Below are 21,927 nucleotides of genomic sequence, written 5' to 3' on the forward strand. Positions count from 1 at the left end.
TTAGGGGCTCTAGCAGCTGTGTGAAAGTGTGAACTTCGCTGTGATCATTTACCAGCTGTGTCAGGTTTGGTTGCGGCATCTGTTCTGGTTCCTTCAGGGCTGTCCCTTCCGCCGCTCTCACAGTCACTGGGTTCGTCCCCCAGGGGTCTTGCGTTGGTTGCTAGGTCTCCAGCTTCCTCTTCAGGCTTTTCAGGGGTTCAGTTCCTTGGCGCCTTCTGGAGCCCTGCCTCTGTGTGTTCATGGACGCCTCCACTCTTGGCTGGGGTTTTGTGACAAGTGCTCACCAAGTCGTCCAGGAGCGGTGGGCTTCGTTCTTCCGTCAGGCTCACAGCGCGGAACAAGAGTTTGAGAAGGTGTAGCTTGCGTTGCGTCGGATTCGGCTTCCTCGAGGCCCTACAATCCGGCAGATCAAGCTGGTGAGGTACTTGCTGGTCCGCTCTTCTCTTCTGCACTTGGCATCTGGAGTTCCTGATGCAGGTGTATCACCATCTGTATGGTGACCATGTGGCTTCTTTGATGGTGTCCCACCTGCAGCCTTCTTGGCAACAGTATGAAGTCTTTTGGTAGTCTTTTCGACACTTCATTTCCCTGCTTAGGTTGTCTTCGGTTTTGGATCGTGTTGTGCTGACTTTTCTTTCTTGGTTTTTTCAAGACAGGCATCTTATGTCAAATGCTGTCGCCTTGTATCGTGTTGCTCTGGCGGAGCTGCTTCAGCTTGCGTTCAGGGTGGATGTCACTTCTGCTCCATTTTGTAAGCTTTCTCATGCGTTTTCCACCTCTGGCCTGCTCATACGCCGCCTGAGCCAGTGTTCTCTCTCTCTTCTCCTAGGTTTGTGGTGGCCCCTTCTGTTCATGACTGGTTTCAGAAGGCTTTATTTTTGTTAGTTTTAGCTTCTGGGTGTCGGGTTGGGGAGTTTGATGCTCTCCTCCGGTGCAAAGGCTTTCACTCTTTTGGTCTGGATGGATGTTTCGTTCGTTTGCAACCGTCACCTTCTTTTCTGGCAAAAAATGAGACGCCAGGCTTCTGGAGGAGTCCATGGGTTATTGATGCTTGGTTGATCAGGCCGGGAATGCATCATGTGTTGTGAACGGTTGCGGCTTTATGTCGTTATCTGCGCTCCTTGGCTTCTGTGTCCGGGAAGGCGCTGCGGGTGGACCTTAGGTCGTCCGCAGGCTTATTAATTCTAGACCAGCCTGCGGTCTAACCTCGCACCCATGATGTTCGGAATTTCACAGTTTTTGCTGCTGTGTTTGGGAACATGTCTTGGGCTGACATTCGGGCGCGGGGGTTTTGGAGGTCGAACAGGGTCCTGGCTGCTCTATATCTAGTTAATGTGCTGGGATCTCAGCGGTCTTGTGTTGCCTTGGATCGGAGGTTGCAGCCAGTTGCTTCATCTTTGCCATGAGTTATGCGGTGTGGCTGCTTTACGGGCAAGTCCCTCTTTTTTCCTGCTCTTTGGGTAGCCAGCTCCTGGGAGTTGTCAGGGCTTCCCACAGAAAACCAGTGTTGAATGTAATGAAATGCCATTTTTTGGGTAGAGCCCCCGGAGGCTCCTTGGCACCCTCCCTCCCTCCCTCCGGTTGGCGGTTTTGATTTTGTTTGTCAGTCTCTGAACTAGCGGTCCGGCGGCCGGCTTGGTGGGGCGGAGCAAAATTCATGTCTGGATTTCATGTTCATTTTGTGTCGGCCCAAATGATCGATGCGCTGTGTGATGACGTGTTGCTTGTTATCTTGTCTTCCTTGGGAAGAGTTCCTAGCCTTTGTTCTGTCTCCGGTTGCAATTTTTCTACCAGGAGGAAGTCTGTTTTGTTATGCTTACCTTTCTGGGTGTCTAACCCCGGTCAATAGCAGACATGAATATAGTCTCATACAAGGGTGTTTCATAGGCCATTACTCCTCCGAGGGGACCAGGTTCTGGCTCATGGTCCCTGGTAGGCTCGAACTCCGTAAGACTGAAGCCCCAGACTAATATAGCTAATATCAGTCCGATAGCTCCAGGAAGCCTCCAGGTACTACCTAGAAAATGGCATTTCACTCCATTCAACGTTGGTTTTATAAACACAAAATATATTTTCTAAATATTTCTAAAGTGTGTAATTATCTAAGTGTACTGTAGTTACAGGATGAGAGCCACGCTCGTGAAGTTCCGTCTTCAGAGCACTCTGTCATATAATGCTTTGAAACTACTGACAGTTTTGCCCTCCTCCACCTTCTCACCTAACTTGTTCCAACCGTCTACCAATCTATTTGCGAAAGTGAATTTTCTTATATTTCTTTGGCAGCTTTGTTTAGTTAATTTAAATCTATGACCTCATGTTCTTGAAGTTTCAGATCTCAGGAATTCTTCCCTATCAAATTTATTGATTCCTGTTACTATTTTGAACATAGTGATCAAATCACCTCTTTTTCTTCTATCTTCTAATTTTAGCACATTTAATGCCTCTAATCTCTCCTCATAGCTCTTGTTCTTCAGTTCTAGGTGGCATTTAGTTGCATGTCTTTGCACCTTTTCCAGTTTGTTAATGTGCTTCTTAAGATGTGGGCACCATACAACCGCTGCCTATTCCAGCGTTGGTCTAACAAAAGTCGTGAACAATTTCTTTGACCGAACAATGACAAAGAATGAAATCAATAATTCTAGCATGGATCTTTTCTATTTTCCTTACATTTTTCATCATTTGAGAAGGAAGTTGAAAAATCAACTCTCCAAGTTCATTTTAATTAATGTAATGTAATTGTATGCCACTGTGTATGCCATTGTAAGTTGTTAAATAAATTTATTTTTGCTAGTACACATACCTCTGTCATTCCTCATTCTGAAATACTGTCCCCATGTTCATGCTCATTTTGTTACTTGTCATTATTTGGGTTAACTCGGGGATCAAGCCCAGAGCTTCAATCACTGAATACAAATTTCGGTGTGAGGACCCATCCGTTATCTTCTATATCACTTGCAAGGAATTGAAGGACGAGCGAGCCAAGTGTCGGGGACGGGGGGTTCCTGTATTGCTTGTGGCAGTCGTGGGCTGTCTTGGCTTTCTTCTGTCACCTGAGATACAGGGACCCTGGATTTTTTTTGCACCTCAGGGGTTTGTTTGTTGTGACTTTTTGCAAAGTGACCTCTTTCAGTGTGACCCCCACTGGTGTTGGTGCTTTTGCATGCAACAGCAGGTTATTGCCGGAAGCAAGAATGACCAAGAGAAGAGCCAAACACCCCCAGTAACCCCTCACAATATTTTCCCAAATAAATAGTAAGCTGTCCAATGTACACTGTGCTTCCATCTTTGGATTAAATTGTGAATAACTTTACCTGCTATAACAATTTCAAAAAAATTAGGGAATTAAATATAAACACATTAATGTAAAGAATTAAGCAACTTGTACAACAATGTTTCTTTTAGAATTAAATTATAGGATGCTTATGCAGTACTGACCTGTGAATAAACATGGCTGGAGCATTACATGGAGAAGTTAAAGCAAATTTTTGTGCTTCATTTATACTTGATAGATCTGCACATTTACAATACAACCTGTAACAACAAAAGTTATATTTGATTTTCAAAAAAGAATATAATGTAAGATTTGTTCTAACTAAATTATTTACCACAATTAGCAATACTGTATATCATCTTTTAATAAGTCCTCATGTAGTTGCCTAAAGGTATTCCTGTGTAATAACTTTCTGAAATTTGTATAAATGAATTAACTAAACATTTTTTCTGGCTAATCTAAAAGGGTTATATGGTTAAGCAATAATATACAGAAATGCCCGTATAAAGTACTGTACACTTATTATACAGTATAATTAAATCTTTTGTTTATACAGACTCTATTGAGTCTAACACATACAGGGTGGACCCAACCACTTGGGCTGGTTATCTTGAGGTTATCTTGAGATGATTTCGGGGCTTTTTAGTGTCCCCGCGGCCTGGTCCTCGACCAGGCCTCCACCCCCAGGAAGCAGCCCGTGACAGCTGACTAACACCCAGGTACCTATTTTCCTGCTAGGTAACAGGGGCATAGGATGAAAAACTCTGCCCATTGTTTCTCGCCGGCGCCTGGGATCGAGCCCAGGACCACAGGATCACAAGTCCAGCGTGCTGTCCGCTCGGCCGACAGGCTCCCAATACCGGTCAGTACAGCGATGATCTCGCTTCTTGCAGGTCGGTGCTTGATCCCTGATGGTTCAAGTGGTTGGACATCATTCCTTCCCACCATCCATCAAGTGGTTGGGCATCATTCCTTCCCACCATCCGTCAAGTGGTTGGGCATCATTCCTTCCCACCATCCTATCCCAGATCCTTGTCCTTGTATCCTTTTCAAGTGCTATATAGTCATACACGCTGAGCACTTTCTCCTCATAATTTCCTTACTTAACATCGACGGGTGGAGGTGTGGGTGACCTATCAGACTGTGCTTGATACAAGATGGAACTTACTTATTTCCAAGCTTTGTATGAATTCTGTCTTTTGGTAAAGCCTCATCAAATGAGTTAATTACAATCAAAGTAGGGATCTTGATTATATGTAGCATTCTAGTTAGACGAATTGAGATATGGTGGATGTTGAGACCATTGGAAACAAGCTTGTCACTATCGACCATTTTAAGTGGATTTTATAGGAGGATGAATTCTTGGAAACACCATTGAAAAGTTATATGAAAAGAAAAGGATGAATTTCAAAAAAATTAATTTATTACACAGGATAAAAGTGCTACTTTAAATACTGTAAAACTAAAGCTTTTTAAATGCATTGAGTTTACACAATGAACTAGGCCACTTTAAAGTTATTTTCACATAATTTGAATATTTTAGATGTTATGCCCCTAAATTTGCGGTAATATGCGTGGTCTAAGGGTTAAACAACATGCAAGAGCAAAATACTGTAAAAGCAAACTGAAAAGTGCACCAGACATGAACAAATGGTAAATGACCACCCAAGACCACTATCCCACCTCACATGTGAATCATTTTATATTCTCCATTGGTAATGCACTTCTCATTTGTAATTGTTATGAATATATTTATACAAAGTTTAAAGTATTATCAGTGTCCATTATCTGTGAAAATTCTAAACATGAAATGTACAGGATTTAACATGGTCTTAATTAGTTTTATATATATAGAATTACTGTATGTCAGGCAGAATTATGAGATACAGAATCAGGATACAACTGTACTTTTTAATCGAGAAGTAAACAGATGAAGAGATAAGAGAGCAGCAATCCCATATACAGTGTACAGTATATTAAATCAGAATGGACAAATACTGTCTTCATATCCTTGTCATATGTTGTATTATCTTAAGTTTTCCATTAAAATATCTTCTTTAGACCAAATGATGTCTGATTCAATTCTTTTGTACACATTAATTTAGTCTTAAATCAGTCATAACCTATTGTTACTTTCCTTACAGTTTAACATATTCTTTATCAATTCATCAGTACTCCTTTTATTAATTCTCACTAACATTATGTAGGTGAAAATTTATTATTGCATCCTTGTTGATGTGTATGTTATTGCTCACCTTACACCAGCCTTGGCCAGGGACCGGTACCGAGGGTGGACAGCATTTTGGACTCCAGCCTCGATGCCAACACAATTTGCTGCAATGAGTATGAATTTTATAATCCTGAAACATGATAGAATCTACAAATGGAGATTAGGAATGTCACTCATAATGTTTTAATTATACTCACACTACAATACATGCTTTCAATTAATTAATGCTCGAACATTACTTATTCTTATATTTACAATGGCAATTTCCTTCCTCAACACACATCTCCTGTGCCAGGTTAGTACAACAGGGCTCACCATAGCCCGTGTTGCTTGGAATTTTTTGTTCCGAGTACCTAAATTTAAAACATCATCCTTCATCTAATATTTCTGATATTTTAAAATAATTATGGTTTTTCTTTATTATGAATAATCATGAGACTACAGATTTCATTGATATTTGAGTGTGTAGCTTCCTGGAAGCCACTTAGTCATTAAATCCTGAAAACAAATACCTGTACCTCACACAATTGTAAAACTTGGTGTGGTGAGTTCTCAATGGTTATCACCTTGCTGTCTAAACCTTCTATTATTTCATAATATAGTTTATTGTTGCCACAGTACACACTTCCATCTGCTTTCCCCATTACCACTTTGGATTAATAACAGAAGCACACACAAATAGGATAACATTAGTGGCATACACAAAACCTTTTCAAGACAATATACACAGCCTATGTTAGACCAGTTCTAGAATATGTAATGCTGACATGAAATCCTCATCTTAAGGAGCACAAGAAGAAAATTTATAAAGTCCAGAAGTTTGCAACAAAACTGATGACAGAAATGTGACAATTGAGCCATGAAGATGAAATGAAATTGAATGCAATAAACTTAAGAGGAAAAAAGAACCAGAGGAAGTAATTATCAAAAAAAGGAAGGACCAGAGGAGACATGATCACAATAACACAAAATACTGAGATGGACTAGAACAGTCTTTTTCCAGATGAAAGGTAAAGTAAGAAATACCAATAAATCAGGGATGTAAGAAATTGTACAGTATGATAAGTGAGCAGCAGTAAGTTGAAAGCAGTGAAAAACACTTTGGAAATTCCATCCAGTTTCAAGAGCATGTATGGATGCTCTTGAATAGATAAGAGGTGCAGCACGAAAGTCAATTCTCACTCCTCACAAACACTGACAGGTAAGCACACCAGCCCAACAAATGCACACCACCTAATAACACCATCTACCAACAAACGAACATGGCTGTTGCCATCATCGCAAAGAACATAGTGAGTACAGTGACCTGGACAGTAACCCACAGTCACCAGCCAGGACTGAGAGCAATGTAATGGGCGTGGCTCACACACCTGGTCATTTAAATTACCACCACTCGTTTAGCTAGTGTGTTGGATATATCACAGCTAGGACCCACGGAACTTGAAAGCCTATTAAAAACAGTGTTCCCAAAAAGTTTAAAAACAGATGTTAGAGAGTTCATCAATAACAGTGTTGTAGATAAAGAAACGAGAGACAGTGTATTGCAGCTGTATTGCCTTGCAGCCAGCTGCATCACATAACTAAGAGGGATACCAGGAGTGATACAAAGCAAAGCAAGGGGACAATAGATTATAAAAACACATACAAGCTCTTGTGGGCTAATACATTAGATATCAACTATGGATCCTTCCACAAACTCCCTCAATATAAGGGTGCTTTGTGTCCTCAGTTGCAACATGGCATGACTCAAGAAAAGACTTCCTGATCTCCACAAAGTGATGACCGAGCCCATTGATGTTGTCTGCCTTCAGGAGTGAGTGCAGAGTTCCCACCAGGTCTCCACCCCCTAAATTACCCCCCTTTGTTGTCTACAACCTTAAATCCAGTCACCCTTGTATTTTGTATGTTAAGAAGTCCGTTCCTCACCAGCCACTCCCAGCCAAGTCAACCGAAGGGCTTCAGTATCATGGTGTGAGGATCTACGTGGGGAACTCTGCCCTCAATATCTTTAACCTGTATGCTCCTAGTGACCTTATCTGACCTTCCTATCTGTATTCAGACTGAGCCTACCATCATTATAGGTGATTATAACGCTAGACATAGGAATATTGGTAATTCACAGTTCAGTAATGGTAATGGCAACCAACTGTTGTCACTATTAGGTAGTCACGATGATGCACAGATTGTGGGCGACTTTGAACTGATGCATATCTACAGAGGTATTCTTTATTTATGTCTGGGTGTCAACATCTCCCACACCGTCTGCACCTCGTCAATAGACTCAGATATGGCGTCTGATCATCTGCCCATATTAGCCACTGTAAGTATCGGAAGCTCTCTCCTCCCCAGGGGAATCTTCAAGCAGAAGAGGCTGGCTGTGCCCATCAATCAACGAGACAGTTTTTTTTGCTCATGTGTCAGAATGGTACACATGAGAAGAATTCTCATGTGTACCATTCAGAATTCATTTGAGGGTCAGAATTCATTTGAACCTTCTTCAGTTGAAGATTTTAACAATGAACTCACATAGGTACTATCAAACCTACGTGAGATATCATAGAATCTCTTGATCCATTGTCCAGGCCACGTAACCCAAATTACATTGGTCATAGCAGTTATGCCTATTATAATGATTTCAAATTACATGCACTAAAATGCACTGCCAGAAGAATTGGACTAGCTTATAGAAGGGCCCACACTGCTGAAATGCTTAGGCTCTTTCAAAAGGCTCTGGCAGAGGCCAGGGAACGTATGGTAGAGCTGAGGCAGACAAACTGGGAAACTTTTGTCAGTGGTCTCAATTCTCACATGCCACTAAGCTGGGCATGGAAGGATATCAACAAGATCAAATGGAAAAATGCTGCAGTAGAGATTAAGAAATGCAGCGATTAAGAGACACTATCAATGAAGTCTAAGAATTGTGTACTTCATTCATGATGATATACTGCCAGGAATCTTAGCGAAGTATCCAAAATTTGCTTACTGTAGGTAATTTACATGACTGTAAAGCTGCCGCCCAGTTGGGTGGGTGTGGAGCAAGGCTAGTAACTGTGTGAATCACCATAGATGTAAAGTGCCTTGTATAGTGACTGTTGTGAGCCTCTTGTTGAATTACTTGTGATACAGAAGATTATCGATGTGTATATGTATTTGTGTAAATAATTGTACTGTATATATATGTACATGTATATATAACATTAACAATTGTGTAACTAGCTTCAAAAGATTGTCACTTGCTTAACTAAATGAACTATGGGGTTCAGTTCCTGGACCCATTATGTGCCTCTTTAACCCTTTCCACCACTGCCCACGGGATGGGTATGGGGTGCATAATAAAGAAAGAAATTGAAATTGAAAAGACCATGGGAATGTCTTCATAAAGAAACTCACCAAAGATTCCAGTTTTAACCCCTTTTCTTGTAAACCTCTATTATATTCATATGATTAAATTAGACGTAAAAAATTGATAAGGATAAATTACACACATTTATCTTAATGGTGTGTCAAAGTATAGGAAATAATCACAAAAGCATTTAAAGTTACTATGTGTCATTATATACTGTAATGAAAATAAAATTCTCATGAAGAAAATTGAGTTAAAATAATCAAGGCCAATTTTTTTGAAATTATAAACAACTACTTACTGAAACTGTCAAATATTTGATGTGAAATATGCACTGTTGAGTTGCGAGCATCCATAAGAACCCTCTGAGTGAGGTAGCCGCCCACGCTCAGACCATGGACTATCACATTGTTATCTTTTTTACCCAAGAAGTCCACCACCCGTGATGCTGTTTCCTGTTCAGATAAATAATTTGTTAAAGGCCATATTAATGATGTTCGTGGAAATAATGTAGTTCATTTTCATGACCTGTCAACAGAAATGGTCTGGCACATTTCCTATCACCTAATGCCTCTGTTCACCTAGCCGTAAACGGGTACTGTACCCCCGGGAGTTAGTCAGGTTGTTGTGGGGTTGCATCCTGCTGCCTGTCCCTGACAAAATGAATTAAATAATAAATATATTGTGCACACACAAATCCCAATAACGTGATACAGTATGTCAAATAAATAAATCCACAAAGGCCTTTGGATTCTTGGGAACATTGGGAACATTCTTGGGAACACCGCATAGGTTCAAACCCTCATCAAAGCCCTTGTGGATTTGTTCAAATATATTGTGCTATCAATGTAACTACATCGGTAAATATCTACAATTTACATTTGTAATTGCCTCCCATTGTCGGGAACAGGAAGGCTGTTAAGATTACCGAGGTCATCCCTAAGCCAGCAACCTACCCAATATGCAACCCAAAACAGTTTCTAAACTCCCAGTACCTATTTAATTCTAGGTTAACAGATGTGTAAGGAAATGTGCCTAAACATCTCATCCTGCTTGGGAATTGAACAAGGGACCATTCAGTTGTAAGCTGCTATAATTTACCTGAATTTATCTGAGGGGGCCACTAACACTAGTGGCCTTGATGAGGACAGGAAGCTGGCAGCTTGTCGAAAGTCCCGCATTTGCCATTATAATCTTTTCCAGTTGGACTATAAAATTTAACAGAGTTTTGGCATTTATGGCTTTAGTGGGTAGGCAGTTCCATAGGTTTATAACCCTGTGGGTGAAAAAGCATCTCCCGTTCTCAGTCCTACATTGTAACTTGTTAAGTTTGAAACTACTGCTCCTTGTTTGTATTACATCTGATCTTTTGAAGAAATTATCCGGATCAATATCCTCCAAACTGTTCAGTATTTTAAAAGTTTCAATGAGATCTGCCCTGTCATGCCATGGCTTGCAGAGTTGTTAGGTCTGTGGCCCTCAACCATTCCTGATACGTGAGTTGACTTTGCTCTGGAATTATTTTTGTTACCCGGTGTTGCACTTTCTCCAGAGCATCTATGTCCTCCTGAAGATGTGGTTTCCATACTTATAAACAGTAATCCAAATGCAGCAGAGATTTATACAATTGAATCACTACCTCATTTTCCTAAAATTTAAAGGTATGCTTGATTATTCCATGGGTTTAGTTAGCTTCTCTGGGGGGAGCCCCGTCGGCTCCCCGGAGCTTTACCAGGCTGATATGCTAATGTCAGACTTTGGCATCAGTCATGTGTATGGAGTTCTAGGGCCTACCGGGGACCACGGCCAGAACCTGGCCCCCTCAGAGAGGCAAGGGGAGCAATGGCCTATAGAAACCCCCGTGTGGTAGGAAGCATTCTATGTCTGCCATCGACCGGGTCAAGCACCCAGAAAGGTAAGCATTCCAAAACAAACCCCTATTCTGGTGAAAATTGCTACCTAAAGCCGAACTAGTGGATAGAACTCTTCAACAGAAAACAAGGAAACTAGTATGACGTCATACGTCACCGCGCCACTGTCTGCGCAGCTCCCCCCTCCCCGGGAGGGGGAAGGGGGAGCCCCAGACCTCCCACGCCGGCTATCCACCCATCAGTTCTTCGGCTGATGCTATAGGCATCGGTTTTGTGCTCCGGCTCCAGTGGTTGTTTCAGCACTGTACCTAGAGTGTGGTGTCTGTTTTCTAGGGGGTGCGTGAGCCGGGAGTGATTCTCCAGTACTCGAGCTGCATGCGCCTAGGGTTCCCTTCCCTAGGTGCCCTGTAAGTACTGCCCTTGGGGTTTGGGGCCGCCTTCCACAAGTTCCTTGGGTCCTGCCCCTGCTTGGCCGTTTACTGCTTGGTTTTCGGCCGCTCTGTGTGTGTTCGGGTGTTCTGTCTCCCTTGTTCGCCTTAGAGTAAGGGGCAGTTTTTGCACTGGTGGGGCGCAGGGTACTGTGCAGCTTGTCTTTACAAGCGGCCGGCTCTGTTCCGCTTGGGTACGCTGTCCTCTTGCAGGGTTTTCTTTTTCTTTTTGTTTATCTACCTGGTGGGGGGATCTGTCTTCGTTCTTGCCCCTTGTGTTCTGAGTATTTTCTGGTGGTACCCCCTGCTAGGTCCCCGTGAGTGTACACGTCCCGGGGGTTCAGCTCTTAGAAAGTTGTTTGGTAGCTTTGGGTGCCGGTTAGCAGTACCCTGCCTGGGATTACCTGAGCGCGAGTCCTCTTATAGTAAACGCTCGGGACCCTGCGAAACCCCTGGGGGCGCGCGGGTCCGATGGATGTGACCCCAGAGTCCCCCCCTCGCTTCCAGCGAGTTTGAGGGTTGCTCTCACCCTTTGTCTCTGGGTGACTGTTTTGCCTCCGTCTGCTGCCTGTGGGGTCGGTGACACCTTCGACCCGGAGTCCTGTGAGTTTGGTTGCTCGTTGTGGCTCGGTTACCCAGTTGTGCTGACTAAGCGGGTGCGAGCAGCAGGGGCGTTGCACTTGAGCCTTGGTGGTGGCAATGTTCTCGTGGTTTCCTCCCCGGGAGCCCCGGGAGCCCCGGGAGCCCCGGGGCTGCCCCGTTTTAGTTCGTTTTGGGACTTGGGGGTGTTGGTTGCTTCAGTTCCATCCATGCCCCGTTGTCTTTCCCCTGGATCACCCTTCCTGCCTGCATCCGGTTCCTTACCGTCTGTAGGTTCGGGGCGGGGTTTTTGACGGTGTTGAGACTCGGGCAGTCTCGGGGAATTCCCCTTCCGGGGTAGTGATGGGGGCATTTGAGCCTGTTCCTCCAGCCGTGTTGTATGAGTCTGCCAGTGGGCTCCCTTCCTTAGTGTTTTCACGGCTGCCCCGGTTTTCTGGTACGGCCAGGGCTTTGGGGGAACGGCTCGGCCCCGGGGCCTGTCGTGTAGGTTCCCGGGGCTGGGGAGGGGCTGACTTGGGGGGCCTTGGCCCCGTTGGACCCTGTGGGGTTTTTTATCCCCCTCTAGGCGGGGCTTGTGGTTACGCGGAGTGGGGTCTTTCCTCCCCACTCACCGTACGTGCTGTTGGGCGTCGGCCCCTCCCCGGGCTCGGTTCCTTGGCCTTTGAGTTGGTTGGTTCCGTCCTGTGGGTGGCTGTTTCCTCCCACCCTTTTTTGGGATGGTGTTTTCGTCATGTTTCCCCGTTCGATGGGGTTCTACGTGACTTCTGATCTCGGGTGCGCCTGCGCCTTTGTGTGCCTTCGGGACTAGTGTAGGCTTCTGTGTTCTCGAGGGTTCAGGAAGGTTTTTCGCTACTTCCCGAATTATTGGAACGTCTGTCGGCTCCTCGTCCTTGTCGCCCAGTTCGGCTCCTTGTCGCCCAGTTGGGCTCCTTGTCGCCCAGTTGGGCTCCTTGTCGCCCAGTTGGGCTCCTTGTCACCCAGTTGGGCTCCTTGTCGCCCAGTTGGGCTCCTTGTCGCCCAGTTGGGCTCCTTGTCGCCCAGTTGGGCTCCTTGTCGCCCAGTTGGGCTCCTTGTCGCCCAGTTGGGCTCCTTGTCGCCCAGTTGGGCTCCTTGTCGACCTGTTGGGCTCCTTGTCGACCTGTTGGGTTCCTTTTTGGGCTCTTTTTGCTTCTTTGGCCGGTTTTATTGTTCCTGCTTCCTCTTTTGGCTACTTTTCTAATGCAGTAGTCCTGGTTGGCGCCTTCCCGCAGAGAGGGTTGTGCGGTTCGGCCAGCGTGTCATGCGCATGCGCCGTGGAGTTTGTTTTGGTCTGGGCGGTGTTTCAGTGCTGGTGTTTTGCGCCCTTTTTCCTACAGTGCTTCGCCTCTCATTCTTCTCCCTGGCTGCGGTATGTGCCCCTTCGCTCCAGGGGTGTCCTGGTTCCCAGTTGTGGGGAGGACGCCGCGGTTTTCCCTGTGTCATGGGTGTGGGACGCCTCATTCGCCTATCCCTGCACTCCAGCGGGTCCGGCAGGGTCTGGCACTGGCGTCTTCACCTGGCGGTGCTCCCAGGTTCTTCTGGGCACGGTTGAGTCGTGTCACGTTCGTGCCACCGTTCGCCAGGCGAGTTTCTGCGGTCTGGCGTCTTTTGGCTGGGAGCTGGATGCGGTGTTTATATACCTGTCTTTATTTAGGTTTATTTTTGTACGACTGAGACCGTTCGCACACCAGTGCCTGTCCCTTTTTCAACCCTTCCTGTCCCCCTCATGTGCATGTCCAATCCATGCTAGAGTCATTCAGGGGACCCACCTTTTTTCATGTTGTGAGATGTGGGGGTTGTAGGGTTGGTTCTGTACTCACCTGGTAAGACTCTTGGCTGTGCTTGCAGGGTTTGAGCTCTGGCTCTTGGGTCCCGCCTATCTGGTAGAACTTGCGGGATAGTACCAGTGGAGTGCAGTGGTGCTATAGGCACAATTGGGGAACACTGTATTACCATCAGAGGTCTGTGGCTGTTACACGACCTACTTGCGAGCATAAGCCTTCTTGCTGGTTCGTCCGTGGACTTCCAGGGCACATTAACCTGTTTTTGTATAGCAGTTCGGCCCATCCTGGTTGTGGGGGTATGTGGGCCGGCGGGCCACTCCTAGCAGCTGCCTGGTGGGCCACCCTCTGGCCAGTCTAGTCTGGCCTTATGCTGGGCTTGGGGTGTAAAAGAGCTCCCAGTACCCCATCCAGCAGGTATCGAGCGGGGTTTCTCCGCCATCGGTCGCCTGGTGCAGGTTTCTGGGCCTGCTGGGTTTTGTCGTGTCTCCGTTGGCCCTGTCTGGGGTCTGCCTGCTCCGTTTATCTGCCTTTGCAGAAGGGAGTTGCTATTTACATGTTGCATGTTGAGGTGGTGCCTGTTGCTGCTGTTGCACGTGTGCATTGGTACTGTGTTTCATGGTGGCATGTCCTTGTTCCTGTGTCCGGTTGGGGTGTGGCGCTTTGCTGCTGTTTTGTGCCTGGGGATTGCGTGGGGTTTTTCTGTCCCTGCCCGATTGTCCGCCCATGGTTGTTTTCCTGGGGTTTTTGTGCTTCTGCTTTTTCATCCTGCCTCCTCTGCAGCAGGGGTGTTCTGCGTGTGTTCTTGGGCGTTTTTCAGCCTGTGTCCTGTGGTGTGCTTTTTTTGTCTCGGTCTATTGCAGTTGTTTGTACCCCTTGGTTCGGGTACTGTTCTGGCGGCGACCCTTCTGCCTTCTTTGGTTTCCTAGCTTGCCCTGCCGGTTGGGTTTTTTTGGGGTCTTGCGATGTCTCACGTCGGACCCGTCGTTTCTGAACTCCTGGCGGGCTTGCATGCTTTGGGGAGTTTTTCTGTCTGGCAGACGTTCCATCTCCTTGTGCCGCCTGGGTTTTGGTGGTCGCGCCCGAGATCTTCCCGCGGCTCCGCCTTTTTCCTGGGCTCGGAGGGGCCTTGTCGGGCTGCTTATGTTCTGCTTCGCGGTCTCGCCTCCGGTTGGTGGTCGGGTGACTTCGTGGTAGGTGTCCCACCTGCGTGCTTCTCTTGGCGGTAGTATGGGGTATTTTGGCGGTCCTTCTTTTTCCTGTCCCTTCTTAGGTGGTTACTCTTGTTAGCTTGGTTTACTCTCGGCTTGGTTTTCTGGTGGGGGTTGGGGGCCGTCGTCTTGCCACATACTGTCGCCTCTTTTCGTGCGGCGTTGGCAGAGCCGCTTCAGCTTGCTTTCAGTCTTGGTGTTGCTTCTGCTCTGTTAGTAATCTGTCTCGTGCGTCGTTTCATCTCCGGCCTGTTCGTGCTCCGCTTGCACCATCCTGGTCTCTGGTCAGCGTGCTCTGTCTTCTCCTCGGTTGGTAGTGCCCCTTCGGTTCCAGTGTGTTTTTTCGTCGGCTCTTTCCTTTTGGCCTTTGCCTCTGGGGGTCGAGTCGCTGCGTTTTCTTTCTCCTTCGGTTTTAGCGTTTTGGTTGTTCGGTGGCAGCAGTCTCCATCTTTTCTGGCGCAGGGTGGGGCTGCTGCGTTCTGGAGGGGTCCAAGGTTTTGTTGGTGCTTCGTTGGTCGGGCCGAGGGTGTGTCGTGTTTTGTGTTCAGTGGCGGCCCCCCGTTGTTGTTTGCGTGCCACGGCGTTTGGGTCCGGAGCGCGTTTTGCGTTGATCCGGTTCTGTTCTTCCCGGTTCGCGGGTGATGGTGTCCCAGTTGGTCAGCCGTGTTCTTACGGCTAAGCTACCTGTGTTCTTCCCTCATGCCCGTGGCGTTCGTGGCTTCGCTGCTCTCGCTGCCGTCTGGGCAACGTGGCCTTGCGGTCTTTCGGGCATGGATTTTTGGTGTTCGTGTCGGGGCCTTGCTGCTCGTTGTTCTCGTGTTGTTCCCGGGACTTCTCGGGGCTGTGGCGCCTTGGGTTGGCGTTTGCTGCCGGTTGTCTCGCTTCCGTGGGGGGTGCGTGGTGTCCGCCTCCCGGTTCTGTCCCTTTGACCTTCCTCTGTGGGTAGTTAGCTCTGGGGAGCCGACGGGGCTCCCCCCAGAAAACCAGCGTTGAATGTAATGAAACGCCATTTTCTGGGCGAGACCCGGAGGCTCCCCGGCAACCCACCCTCCCTCCGGTCAGCAGTTTTTCGTGTTTTGACATCCAGCCTCAGAACTGATGGGTGGATAACCGGCGTGGGAGGTCTGGGGCTCCCCCTTCCCCCTCCCAGGGAGGGGGGAGCTGCGCAGACAGCGGCGCGGTGACGTATGACGTCATACTAGTTTCCTTGTTTTCTGTTGAAGAGTTCTATCCACTAGTTTGGCTTTAGGTAGCAATTTTCACCAGAATAGGGGTTTGTTTTGGAATGCTTACCTTTCTGGATGCTTGACCCAGTCGATGGCAGACATAGAATGCTTCCTACCACACGGGGGTTTCTATAGGCCATTGCTCCCCTTGCCTCTCTGAGGGGGCCAGGTTCTGGCCGTGGTCCCCGGTAGGCCCTAGAACTCCATACACATGACTGATGCCAAAGACTGACATTAGCATATCAGCCTGGTAAAGCTCCGGGGAGCCTCCGGGTCTCACCCAGAAAACGGCGTTTCATTACTTTCAATGCTGGTTTTTTGACTTCTGCTCCTACCTGTTGTGCAACTTTCAGTGAGTGGTGGATTTTGGCTCCAAGGTCATTTTCTTCACTAATCTGCTGTAATGTAATATTACTAATTTGGTAGTTGTGGCATGGGTTGCTACGCCCTACATGCAGAGTCTTGCATTTGTCAATATTAAAAAAAAAGAGCATTTGCGAGTCTTTGACAATTTGTGTAGTTCATGTAGATCTCTTTTCAAGGCTTCAATATATATGACCTGAATAAATGCTATGTGTGTGTGTGTTTCTGTAGATCTGAACATTATTTTTGGCAAATCATCATCAACAATCTAATCTGTCCTACATTTTCAAATAACACAAGTTGATAATGCAAACAATTATATCAAGATTTACATCTATCACTGCTACAAACACCACAACCACCATACACATAATGCAGATTTAAAACAAATATTTTTAACTGGTGTTTTCTAGCCATTTAGTATCTGATTTCCCTACAATCAGATCTGAGTGTTTAGAACAATGGGGGGGTACCTAAATTTAGTTCAATTTCATCTTTGTTGCATGCTAATTTACCTGCCATATCTGTATCATCATGATGAGTTTACAATGTCACAAGATTATCAATACCTACTCTGAGGTACCAGGTAATTTTTTTCTCAGAAGTTTCAATGCTTTGATCGAGAGTATCTGACAGGACTGTGGCGTTCTGGATAGACACAGGCCCTGGATCAGGAAGTGACTGAACGCTCACTAAGAGTTATTTCAAACTTATTACACCCAATTTATTTTTTATATTAAACAACCTAGGACACAAATTTGTGTATAAGCTTATCTGGCACTAATTTATAGTGTAAATGCCCCTCAGTTTCAGAATTTTTCTTTAACTGCTATGAAGCCATGCATCTTTGGCATGTTCTAAACTGAATGAACAGGTAATAGAGCCCTCTATAAATGTTGGTTCCAGAGTTATTTTCCTTCCCTCCTACTTTTACTCTCCTGTAAAACAAATGTTTGGTTCTCTCCAAGACTTAAATTAAATGTTACCTCTGCTCCACTTTTGGGAAAAAGAAGGTCCATGACAGAAGTAGTGACATGGAGGACATCATGACCTCGTCGAGTCCAGCAATTTGCATACTTGTGAGCATACTTCTGCTTGGCACCAAGCCATGTAAAGAGCACCACCATCTCTCGAGGCTGCTCGTGGGATACACGTTCACGTCGATATAGTTGAGCATTTTTAAAGCATTCAATGACCTGTAAAACAACACTGATATAGAGCTAGCCTTTTCAACAAGCGCATGTTATAGAATACTCATCACAATGCAGTACTGTATTTAAAACACAAATGATATATACTATATTACAATGTTGAAATTACATTTAAATATTGTTGAGTAATCAGAATAAATAAAAATGTTTACATGTACAGTATGTATTGATACTTTGGAAATTATTGATGATATTTATAAAACTACAAGCCTTCAGTCTAACAAGCTAAAATGATAAAACTACCTTTATCCTGTTAAGTTAACAAGCAAACTACCTTCTCAACTTCACTGACTAAATGATTACTTCCTAGAACTGCAGCAACCTCTACTATGATCAACACAAAACCATCATTATAGTGGTTAGGGTAGCAAGTGCATGCTACATCTGCCAACATTATTTAAATGTTGTTAATAATGCTGTGTTCTTCAGTAGCATGAGGGAGGTTTTGATGAGCTCCCTTCAATAGGTAGTATGGGAGAGGACTCAACGTGCTCCCTTTAATGGGTGAGCCACAAAGGTCTCTCTCCCTCGCTACCCCAGAGAGATCAATACTGTACAACATCAACAATGAACGTTCATAGGTAGCCCAAGTCCCCCACCTCTTGCATTTCTTTCCTTAACTGGTACCAAAGTTACACTTTTACTTAAGTCATGTGTTAATTATGAAAACACAGTTGGAACATTATTAGTTTAAAGCAGCCTTTATAGTGATAACTATGTAATTTACAAAATACCTTGTAAATGCTGTAATAGGATTTATGTAGGTCAAACATCCAAAGATTTGAAATTTTGAATTTCACAACATTCTGTAAAAAATAGCCAATTATATAATGCTCTGTTTGTTCATTTGTCAGAAAATTCTCACCAAATTGATTGGTGGAGATCTGCTTCAATGGCAAATTGTAAAAATATTTTAAACAGAAACATTATTAAATCTGCTTTAATACAAATCACAAAGTCATACATTGTGAACATTAGTAATTATTAGTATAATTTTAATCAATTTTTAATTGATAAATTAAAAACAATTTAAGTATATCATTAATACACAGTTATCTCATTAGTATTGTTGCTTCCTCACATGTATTACTCACATATACAAATACTCACATGTATTTGTCAATGGGTCTTCTGCAATTTCCTCTTATGTTTGTGAACCAGACATTTTTTTCACCTCGCCTCATTCCTTCCTACATATCCACAACTAATTTTTAATATTCATCCTTCTGAGGAAGTATTAATATGAAAGTACTTAAGGAATTTCCTGTCTATATATAAAATATATATATAAAATATATATATATATATATATTTTATATAATATATATATTAAATAAAAATATAAAAATATATATATTATATATATTTATATTATATATATATATATATATATATAATATATATATATATATAATATATAATATTATATAACTGAAAACTCACACCCCAGAGGTGACTTGAACCCATACTGCCAGGAGCACTCTGCAACTGGTGTACAGGACCCCTTAACCACTCGACCATCACGACTGGACAAAAGATGATGGTAGCCGAGGCTAATTCCCCCATTATCCCGCCGGCAATGAGGTGATTTGATAAAATACCATGCCCAAGATTACCATCAGAGTGCCGGCGGGCAATAATATATATATTATATATTTAATATATATTATATATATATATATATATATATATATATATATATATATATATACTGTATATATATTCTTTCCTTTTGCCTTGGTGAGGCAAATTTCCAGGTAAGGCAATCTTCCAAGTAAGGTTAGCTCAAAACATGGAATAGCGTTATCATGACAGCTGTTGTTTCTGTACACACACTAACCTGCCGGTCTTTAATGACACTTTCTCTTAAATAAACTCTTTAAGAATGACAACACACTACGGCCGGGAAAGTATTATTTAAAATACTGCACAAATAAAGCCTTTTACTTTCAGAAGATTTTCCTATTTTGGTAAACTATTTTGCACGCAGGCAAATATCTATATCAGCGAACCCGATATAGCTACCAGATATGCTGATTTTACAATACAACTGTCATTATAAAATGCTTTACTCATCTTATGTGGCTGAGTACTAATAGCCCACTACACAGTTTGCAGTGAAACATACCTAATACAGACTATGTAAAGTATATATATCCTAGTTAGCATTGTAAAAAAAAAATCGTCTGTGAGGGAAAATAAACTACAAAAACAAAAATTATCTGCAAGGTAGCTCTAAGGAATAACCTTCAGGCCTCCTCGGCAACCTTGACTCCCACCCCCCGGGCCCGGCACAGGGGCGGGGGGCGCCAGACACACACCGGCCTGCAGAAGTGTGCCAACGACCCCGTTGTCGACGTGCCGAGCCCTACCACTAAGTTCAAATGACGCCAGGATTATGATTTGTCGTGCCCCTGCGTGAACGGTAGTCATTTACCAGGTCAGACACTGAAGCTTCCCACAATATTACAGATCCATACAAGTCAACAACACTATATTCAAGACACGAGACCCTTCAATAACCAGGATTCATCGAAATAAATTATTTCGTGCTCTAAATGGGCCAGCGACTGTTGCTCACTCACCCTTTATAGGAATTCGTCTCGAGAAACCCTTTCATTAACACCAAATATACCTTTTAAATACCTCTTACCTGCCACATAAAAACTTAGTTGCATACATACAAAACCCCAAGGTTAAAGCGGAGCCTCACCTCCTTCACAGCCACCTCAGAACATGGATGAACAACAACAGGTTATCGGACGGCACAAAAGGGGACATAAATAGCCAAAGCTACTCTATCCCTCTGAGATGTATTTTCTTGTCTCAATAAACATACTTGAACTTGAAGGGAGGGAGGGAGGGGGGCACATGGAGGATGATAATAAAGTACAGGAATGCGAAGATCTTAACAAAAGCTTTCAAGAAGTTTGTAAATCCGCAAAACAAAGCAACAACACATGTAACAATTGCGTTCTGTTGAACTTAAATATTTAAGGTCTTTCAAGCATTATGATGGTGACTTGCACTGATGGCTCAGCGCAACGTCACCAGAACACCGTACAAACCATGGACCGTACAAAACGTCCAGCAGTCTGTGACAAATTGTCAGGGTGACTTTGGGCTTAACGTTAACGCAGGTGGATGTGGCTAATCTCACAATCCTAAACACTAGGACAATCCTAGTCCTTGTGAGGACTAATCCTCACACTCCTAAAATACATGTGTTTGTGTGTTCATCTGTATCCGTTTAAATCTGTGCTAATGATCCCTCCCTCCCTACACCGTGGGGTGTAGGGAGGGGGGTCGTCTGTGATGGCCACCCGACTCCCCCCATTAGTGAGGGTCCATTAACCTGGCCCCGGGAGCCTAATGGCCCGTGGATACCCATTGAAATGAGAAGCATCCACTGCCCATCTCCCACCCCCTGATGGATGGGTCTGCTATCAAGGCATGAACATTATTGGCGAGGAGTAAAAGTACGAAGTTTAGGGGATTGGAGAGATGGAAAACACTATATTTTTTAGTTTAGCTGAAAAACAGAAGAGTAAGCAAGGAAAGTGGCGTGTACAAAGAAATATGGAGGGAATAGATATAGCAAGTGGTACAGTAAGTAGTGATACAGTCAGCATTATACAACCTCAGTCAGACCTCTTTAATATAAACAATATCATACTTCAATGAACTGTATTATGAAAGCCTGTTAGTCGATGTTGGGGATGCCCTTGTATGCAACACCAACATACACACACACACACTCGTAAATTATAGAACAACGTCCATATCCGTTTTATCGTAACCTCTTGCTACATTACTGATGGCACCTTTCAAAACTCTCCCTAAATATAAGACCAACACGGCAGCCATGGTCTCATCTGTCGTAAGTCACCGGGAAAGATTGCCAGACATGAAGCAGTCAATGACATCATCAAGAGAAGTTTGGCTACAGCTGGGTGCCCAGCACAAAGGGAACCAGTTGTGCAGACCTGACAACAGTCACAAACGCCCAGACGGAGTCACCCAGCAACCATGGAGGGATGGTAAACAGGTCGTGTGGGACTACACGTGTGCGTCTACATTGGCTGATACCTATATACACCACAGTATAGCAGAGAGGGGGTGGGGCGGCCACCTTCAGGGAGACCCAGAAATCTAATAAGAACAGGAACCTAAAATGTTGTTATAGGTTCGTGCCAATAGGCTCCGAGACCCTTGGGCACCTGGGGTAAATGTGCACCTAAGTTCCTAAAGGTTTGAGAAACTCATTAGGCAAACTAAGAGACTCGAGAGCGGCCAGTTTCCTGTTCCAGCGCCTCAGTGTCGTGATCCAGAGAGGAAATGCTTGCTGTATCTTGGGCACCTCCGAAGAGCTGT

At 44.5% G+C, this 21,927-nt stretch overlaps 1 protein-coding gene across 2 annotated transcripts in view; it reads right to left on the reverse strand.

The window, feature by feature from the left end:
• The window catches only part of LOC123745393 (uncharacterized), an 87,243-nt gene that overhangs the window by 12,602 nt on the left and 52,714 nt on the right, over window positions 1-21,927 (reverse strand). For both annotated transcript variants that reach the window (XM_045725905.2, XM_045725904.2), the window contains exons 2-5: window positions 17,329-17,538; window positions 9,146-9,299; window positions 5,527-5,605; window positions 3,436-3,531 (exon numbers count right to left, since the gene is read on the reverse strand). In XM_045725905.2, coding sequence (XP_045581861.1) covers window positions 3,436-3,531; window positions 5,527-5,605; window positions 9,146-9,299; window positions 17,329-17,538 — 539 coding nt within the window. The remainder of the gene's footprint in view (window positions 1-3,435; window positions 3,532-5,526; window positions 5,606-9,145; window positions 9,300-17,328; window positions 17,539-21,927) is intronic.

This window comes from Procambarus clarkii, chromosome 44 (genome assembly GCF_040958095.1).
Source record: "Procambarus clarkii isolate CNS0578487 chromosome 44, FALCON_Pclarkii_2.0, whole genome shotgun sequence".
Classification (NCBI taxonomy): Eukaryota; Metazoa; Arthropoda; class Malacostraca; order Decapoda; family Cambaridae; genus Procambarus; species Procambarus clarkii.